The sequence below is a fragment of the Balaenoptera musculus genome, chromosome 4 (assembly GCF_009873245.2).
Source record: "Balaenoptera musculus isolate JJ_BM4_2016_0621 chromosome 4, mBalMus1.pri.v3, whole genome shotgun sequence".
NCBI lineage: Eukaryota > Metazoa > Chordata > Mammalia > Artiodactyla > Balaenopteridae > Balaenoptera > Balaenoptera musculus.
The window spans coordinates 87,215,615-87,224,139 of record NC_045788.1 but is presented as its reverse complement, the minus strand read 5'-3'; the positions used below and the strand labels follow the sequence as shown (position 1 = coordinate 87,224,139).

The 8,525-nt window shown below is 39.7% G+C and overlaps 1 protein-coding gene across 1 annotated transcript in view; it reads right to left on the bottom strand.

Annotated features, from left to right (window-relative positions):
* Positions 1 to 360: 360 nt before the first annotated feature.
* LOC118894580 overlaps positions 361 to 8,525 on the bottom strand; it is a 35,803-nt gene continuing 27,638 nt past the window's right edge. Inside the window, exons 2-3 of the mRNA XM_036850905.1 lie at positions 3,213 to 3,903; positions 361 to 2,786 (exon numbers count right to left, since the gene is read on the bottom strand). Of these exons, the coding sequence (XP_036706800.1) occupies positions 2,481 to 2,786; positions 3,213 to 3,689 (783 nt within the window). The 5' untranslated portion in view covers positions 3,690 to 3,903 and the 3' untranslated portion in view covers positions 361 to 2,480. The remainder of the gene's footprint in view (positions 2,787 to 3,212; positions 3,904 to 8,525) is intronic.

Genomic DNA, 8,525 nt, shown 5'->3' with positions numbered 1-8,525 from the left:
TAAAATTTTCCAGGTAAGTAAAGATGACATTAGTTGGAATTTGGACAGTAATGTGAGGACAAGGTGAAAAAAACAAAATGGTTAGCAGGAAGTGTTTCAGTATGGCATGCTGGAACAAGAACAGAGCAAAAGCAATCACATATAGAAAAGAAAACCATAGATTTGTGGTTAAATAATCTGTTTAAAGAACTTGTATTATGTTTCCCTATCAGATTTAATGAGTGATCTTAGGAAAATCACTGGAAAAGTTTAATTGACCTGCTTAATCTCAACTTAATTGACCTATAGCAATAAGTACACCTGCCACCTACCTAGTTCTTAGAATTCCCATGAAAAAATAGGGAACTAAACACATTAAATATGATCATTTTTATACTTGTCATTTATTTCTGTTTACAACACATTTATAATATGTTTATCTGCCTTGCTGGAAAACAATTTTAAAAAATGACCCCTAAGCTTTATCTCTCATCAATAGTAGTAGATTTTATTTTTTAATTTCTTTTTACTTGGATACAGTTGTACTAACTTTCTAAATATATTTTATAAAAGCAACTTTATTAAGCCATAAACCATGTTTAATAACTCAAACCAAAAAGACAGCAACACAAAATCTGAAACCAGAGAACATGCACTTCCTCATTTACAAATGCATCAGAAGAGAGGTGGACACCCTTTCTCCTGTTTGTGAGCAAGGGGTCAAGACACATGAGCAGAAGCGTTTCAAAACTAAGTGCTTATACAGATCTTTCCTTATCTGAAACCTGTCCTCTAAATTTGGAGTAAATAAACCTTATGTGAATATCAGTATGGGAGACGGGTTGGAGATATGGCGAACTAGGCTCCAACTGATAGTTTTTCTATGATAAAAAACAATAACAGTAATAAAGTATTAATAGCAACACTAATATCTACCTTCCTTTGAGCCTTGAATAATAGGCTCTGTGACTCAAGACTTTATGTACATTATGCCTTGCCTGTATTAAATTGAGAAAACATGCACATAAATATAGTTTGGATAATTTGAAATTCATGTAATAGCTTGAGCCCATTTATAATGGTCTATTAACTCTATTAAAACTCCATACTTTCTAAAACAAGAAATCAATGACTTGTTTAAAAAAATAAAGGTTTCAAAGCATGACTGACTTTAGAAATGGGCCCCATTTTACTCCAGGCACTGAGTATGACATTTAGCAAAATTCCTAATTCTAATCTGAAATCCTCAACACACCATAACACAAAAGACTTTTTCAAGGTCAATTTTTACCAATTACCTCCAAGGGAGTCTTAAGGATCTTTGCCACTGCTCTTGCAACTCATTCTATTCCCTTCCCAACTACATTCTCTCAACAGTACAAAAAGCCCTGTTCCAGGAGAGAAAAGAACAAAACAAATATATTGGTCATCTTCTCTAATTCCAATATAGTAACCATCAAGGTCAGTCTTAAGAAAGCAAGAAAATATATAACTTCTTTCCTATGCAGATCCTTTACACACTTATTGATATTTCTACTTTTATTTATTAATCTTATATGAGTTGGGAAACTGGGACAAGTAGGAAATAACAATAGGTAATTAAAGCTACAGAGAAACTCTCAAACTCTTCTTAAACCTACTCCCTCCTCATAGGAGGGTATAAGATTAATTTAAACTCTATTTTCTATCCTGGGAAGAGGATTAACCTAGCATACCAGAACAAGGGGGAAGTGAAATGATCTAGAACTTTTTTTTAAAGTACTTATTGTATTTGGGATTCTCAGAAGAACTCAGGATTCTGTGAGAGTCTGGCTAAAGAATGACAAGGAAGGAGCATTACCTAGTGTGACTATGTTTTCAATACAGAGAGAAGACCACAGGCACACTTCAGAAGCCAGGTATCTTACTAACAAGTAAGAAAAGAAAAACGAAACAATGCTTACAGATGGGAGAGTAATTGTGGCATCATGTGAAAGAACAGTAATAACCACCACCCACTGATTTGGCATAGCCAAATCAAGTAGAAAGTGGCAGAATTTAAACAAAGTACTGAAAATGAAGAATGCGAAATGAATCTCTAGCTAAAGGTTAAAAAGAAAAAAATGAGAGGAGCTGGGCATAAGAAGTCTCCACTTGGTGATAGATATCAGGAGACTTTACTCAAAATGATGAAACTGTACAACTTCCATCCTCAGGGAAGTTAGAGAAAATTAGGCCAACTAAATACATGAGTGAAACATGCATGAATTTGGGAACCACTGCTCCAGAGTGAATCCTACTTCAGTCTAATGGGAGGAAGTAAGAAGCAATCCCACTCCTGGGCACGGTATTAAAAGCCTCAAAGTTACTTTGCTTTTACTACCTCTTTAGGCTTGAAGATCTCAACTTAAAAGCAGCTCTTTTAGACAGACAAGAGCTCAACTAACAGGAACAATGACACAGAGAAAACTATTAAACTAAACACAAGGGAAACCTAAATCAACTTCAACTTGCTACAGACTTTAGTGAGGCTGTACTTTGTTTTTGCCGAGAACTCTCAGCAGACCAGGTCTCAGAGCCTTAGCATCACCTCCTGTCTCAGCTTGCTTGGTGCCCTCTCTTCCAGGAGATTCCCTCTTCCTAGACCTTGAGAAGGTCTGGCAGACACAGCTTAAAAAACGACCGAAACAGAGTGGTGGTGATGCCGAGGATGTCATTGCAGGAGAGGAGGGCCCGAGCTCCTGGGACACGGAGAGCTCACAGGGCTGGATCTGACATTCCTGATGCATCATACAGGTACCTTCATCCTGCTGACTCTGTAATCTGTCCTGCAAGTAGAAGAAAAAGTTTAAAAGCCCTCAATGCGAACGCACTATACAGAAAGAACCTGACCTTCGGAACCAGTTCTTTCATACTCTATCTGGGCCCAAGGATCCTAGTTTGTTTCTCAAGTTCCTTATCCCCAGCTCCTCCCACCCCAGGTGAAGAGTTGTCATTATTTTCCCTTCTGGAGTAACGCAGGATCCCCCATGGAAACTGCATGCTGAGGTTGGCAGAGGCACCATCAGCCTGGATCACTGAATGGCTTTGTGGTACCCACGCCCTCTTCCTTCAGCCTCCATCCTGGAACCACTTAGAATTGTTATTTGGGAAAGAAATACATTTTTAGAGTGTCGAGCCATTATACGTTTGGGTATATGCTTGGTGTGTGTGTGGCAAGCCCAGAATTTTTCTACCCCATGCCTCATCCCTACCTCATTGGGAAGGTCAGGATCACTTTCCTTGGCACTGAGTAGGGTCAGCTTTTTATCTACCACCTCATCTTCTTCACTTTGTGGTGGTAACAAAGGCGTTGGAAGAATGCCAGGGCAGTGGGTCTCCACTTTCTTCTTCCTCTTGCTCTTTCTCATTCTCTTTGTCCTTACGACCTTTCTAAGATGTCTATGTTTTTTTGGAAGTGGATCTAGCTTTCTCTTCTGGACTGGAGGCCTGACAGGATCTTGTGAAACATCACCCACATGACTTCCAGATGTCCCCTCCAATGGCTCTGATGATAATTCCAAACTTCTCTTCAGAGGGTCATTCTCCCATGGGTGGAATCTATCCTCTGTATCTTGAGTATCTGGTGATATGCCCAAGTCATCAGTGACATGGTTTGGGATGCAGACTGGAGATTCCCAACCTCTCTCATCTAGGGTTTTTTTTTGACCCACTATGCTGACCCCAGCCATCTTTGCAGAAACAAGGAGCTCACAATAAAAGGACCAACAGTCAAATGCTAATGGAAGTAGTTAGTTCCCTGACTCCAATGATTTACCCTCAGCTATCATAGACATAGCTGTACTGATCTCAGATTTCCCCTCTGGACTTATCTAAAGGAGTTCAATGGCCTTCAGAAATGGAGTCCTCAGGTTGTTCTTCTTGGCCTGGGAGATCTCAGCTTCCCTAAAAGGAGAGAGAAAGTCACTGAAGTAATTGCTCCATGGATAGTGGAGTTCCTCCCGGTCACACAAAATCCATGATTTAATAAGACTCAGCCAAACCTAGCATAAATTCCTAGGCAGAAACTTGCCAAATTTCCAGAGCAGTATTCTCCATGTATATCAGAATCACCTGGGGTACTTTTTGAAAAAGCAGATTTCTGGGTCATACCCCAGACCTACATTCAGAATCTCTAAAGCTGGGTTCCAGGAATTTACATTTTTTCCTAGTAACTTAAGTGATTTTCCTGCACTCTAAAATTTGAAAACTACTATCTTAGAGGGACACTAAATCCAGTATTCTATGGAGTCAGAGATGACTATTCTTTAAAAACATTCCACTTTCCCCTATAGGTTTTCCCTAATCATCTCAGCCCATAATGATTTCTCTCCTCTAAACACCTTTAATAATAATCACTAAATTTGGAATGTTATCCTTTATTATTTTCTATTATAATTTAACTTCTGAACATTGTAACTATGTCTCTAACCAGATTATAAGCTTCTCAAGGGCAGGGATTCTCTTAGATTTGTTAGTTTTCTACAGAGGCTTGCCAGGTGCCTAATGAATTGAATAAGTGAATGAAAACATGAATAGGTTTATATCCCAGTGTACAGTGATTGTATTAGATGAGGCTTTTCTGTGGGAAGAGCTATAGAGTAACAGAACGCTAAGAAGGACATGGGCCCTGGGGAAAAACCTAATCCAATTCCTAAAGGTTATAGATGGGGAAGCTGAGACTCAAGTAAGATAATGACCTGCGTAATGCTGAGCTTGGAGTCTTTTTTCCATAAAGGACCTAATAGTAAATATTTTAGGCTCTGTGGGTTATATGGCCCTGTTACAGATATTCATCTCTGCTATAGCACGAAAGCACTCACAGTCAACACGTAAACAGATAATCATGACTGTGTTCCAATAAAATTTTATTTACAAAAATAGGTGGTAGGCCAGATTAGGCAGCAGGCTGTAGCCTGCCAACCCCTGGCCTAAAGTCATACAACTGGTCAGCAGCATAGCTGGGATTAGAAATCAAGTCACCTAACTCCCAGCAAGTACTCTTTCCATAAAAGAGTAGAAGATTATAGAAAGAGAAAGGCCTTCTTCAATTAAAAGCAGGACTTTAAAGTAGGAAAATATCAAAATATGTCTGGGTATGTAGTACTTCTAAGATGGTCTCTTATGACCCTTTACACAAACAACTAGTAGCTAAATTCTGAAACTGGGTCACTTTTCAAACGGATCCATCAGTTGGGAAGTGGGGGGAGTACACTGAGTATCTTCTATCACACCTGCCTAGAAAAGCATACTATTTGGTCCCTTTTCGACTGAGGAGAAAATCCTACAGAAAGATAATGGAAAATACTTTCATTATTCACTTCTTGAAATTATCGTGGCCTGATGAACATAGTTCCACAGTCCAGTGATCAAAAGCTTCAAGTAACTACCAGAGAAACATGGAGGCAAAGATAGGAGAGGTTATCTAAGAAGCTAAAACTTCACTTTCTCAACCAAGATGCTTTTTAATAATGAAAATGAGCCTAGTATTAAAGAGTAAGTTGTCCAGAATCTTGAGGTTATTTTTACATTCTGGACTTTCTGAGAACCATGAGCTACACCCAAATTCTGTTCTATTTTTATTTCTACCCCTAATGTGTTCCTCCTTTCATTCCTTTGCCTTCACAAAGTAGATACTCAACCAATATATGCTGACTGATGGATTAATAGATGGATGAGTAAACGTATCAATGAATGAACTAAGTGCTTTTAGAAAGTTCCTTGCTTTGTAGCTGTAAAGAATAAAGCAGTGTTGGTACATTCTGCAAGAGGTCACTCAGTACTTTTTATGTTACCCTTCAGTAAAGCTAACAGTGCCTTCACATAGTAAATGTCAATAAAAGTTTCATGAATGAATTAATGCATCTGGTGTAAGCCACTTAAATTACATGTCAAGTCCAAAGAATACTGCTTATCACAAAAGATGGTATCTAAGGACAGAATTTATTTACTAGTATATTAACATAGGATTCTTTGTAATTAGCTTTAGTTCCACACTGTTAGGAAAGTTAAAATCTTTGAGAGACAAAAATGTTCCATGTAATAAATGAGAGAATGTAGGCTCAAGTTCTAGCTATGTGCTGTATCAGAAGCAACTATGGAGACAGCAACTATAGAAGCAGCAGCCAGAGCAGCCCCCAAAGAGGTGAGGATAGAACTAAAAAAGAGAAGTCAGCTGGGCAAAGTCAAGAGTCCAAAAGTCAACCTGACTTCTCCACTGCCTTGAAATGGCCCTGAGTCAAACCCTCACCATGCCTCAACCATACTTTGACAAGGGTCTACTCCCTCTAATTCACCCTCCACAAATGAGCTAGAATAATCTTTCTAAAATAAATCTGATCATGTCTCCCTCCTATTTAAAGCTCTGCCGCTCCCTATTCCCCCAGAAAGATACAGGTCCTCTGTGATGTGACACCACATCACTTGTCCAACTTCAGGTCCACCAGTCACCCTCAGGTATCTTCTGCTACTGTGAAAAGGTAACATTTGCCATTTCCTGAGAGCACCATACTTCTTTAGACACTCTTCATTTTGCCTGCAGTGCCCCTTCCCCTCTTTGCTACCTGGCCTAGTGATAGTATCACCTCTTCTAAGAAGACTTAGCTGACTTCCTCAGGCAGAAAAAACTGATTTGATTCAGGTAACATTCTGTATCTACAAAAATCAACCCACTGGATTGTAATAACCTGTTTAGATATCTGTCTCCTTCACTAGGCTTGGCGCTCCCTGAGGGCAGGAAGTCTTGCTTGTCACTTCATCCCTAGTGTCTCCAAGGTTCTTGGCACCTGGAAGGTGTTCAGTGTTTGTGGACTTCAAAATGCAGGTCTTTACAGGCTGCCTCCCACAGCCTGGGCTCTGCAGTTCAATTCTCCCCTCTCTCTGAACGAACTGAAGTTTGGGGTACAAAACTGAGCAGTGCTGGCCAGGGCTCAGCTGTAAATCCAGCTACCAATCTGGAGCCTGTGATGTCAGTAGCTGGCTTCACTCAGGAAAAAAAAAAAAAAAAGCTACTCAGGGAGTGGTTAGCACTACTCAGCACAACTCTAGACTAGCAGCATTCTCCCACCCACTTCCCCCCTAGAATCACAAGGCATGCTACCCAGGGAGGCCCTACAGTTATTCAGATCCCTGGGTCCCTGCAGGCCCATTTCCCTCCCATCCCTACCATACTTTTTCATCTTCCTGATAGAGTGTCAGCACACCCTGTCCATCCTTACGTCCCCACCCTGCTTCATGCAGGGCCTCCCCCAAATCTCAGTGATCCCTGGACTGCAAGTTTTTACCCAGAACCTGCTATTTCATTCCCATAGGACACATACACAATTTCAGGCCCTGACTCTCCCTTTTGATGCTCCAACCCGAGGAACCTCTCCACAAGAGCTAGATGTGCTCATATGCAGGGACGCTGTTCAACCCCACCCCCAGAGGGCATTTGCCTGACAAGATGCAAAAGAGATTTGTACCACATGAATGTCACTAAATCTCAAGTCCATGATTCCTCTGGATTTCACAAATCAAAAATTATTTGGGTATATAATACACGTGAATTCACATGTCACAGTATGAACCCCTTTGTCTCCATAAACCTATTGCACTTCAAAATTCTCTGTGATTGATTTTTCCTCATTTTCACATATTACTTGAAGCAAAGCTGAGAGTATTAAAGCCCTTGGATGAATTTGCTGTCTAAGCAGACTCAAAGCCAACTTAGAAGTTCTAAAACAACAAATTCGTGGCCATTGAACTTCTGGCTGGTCCTGCAGAAGAGATTAGAAAAAAAATTCACTAATCATTATTGACAGTGAAGTGACTATCCCTCTTTAAAAATGGGAAAGAAATAATTGGCATGAGCCAACTTTGCTTCTCAGTGACTTTCCAGAGAATTAAATAACTGAAGCATCAGACAACGATTTTCTTTGAAGATAACCTTTCATATTAAATAAAAGGCTGAAAAGCTAATCTTAAAGGGAAAGAAAATGAATCATCTGTGAGGGCAACTACTCATTCCTGAGTATACAGTTACAAAGGGACTAAAATATGATAGTAAGCATTATAGAATGTAGCATTACAACTTAAGTATATTTTCATTTTCAGGGTAATATTTATTGAGAGCCTACTATGAATCAGACATTGGGAAAGTCACTCTTTGATATGGTTACCAAAAAGCATACACTGATCAACATAAGTCAGTTGTTTTTTAACTTTAGCAGGCATGAAAATTACATGGAGGGCTTTTAAAACAGAATGCTGAGCCCCATCCCTAGTGGTTCTGATTCAGTAGGTCTGGATGAACAAATGAGAACATATACTTCCAACAAGTTCCTAGGTGATGCTGCTGGTCTGGAGACTGCACTTTGAGAACCATTGAATTAAATAATCTCAAGTGTAAAATGAGACACGCTGACTCATAATAAGCTAAAAGAGGGAGGGGTCACTCCTAACCACTTATTATGACTAATGAAGACATATAGACTCTGAAAAGATTATTTGCTGGGTTGAATCCTCCAGCCATGCTGCCTTCCCACCCA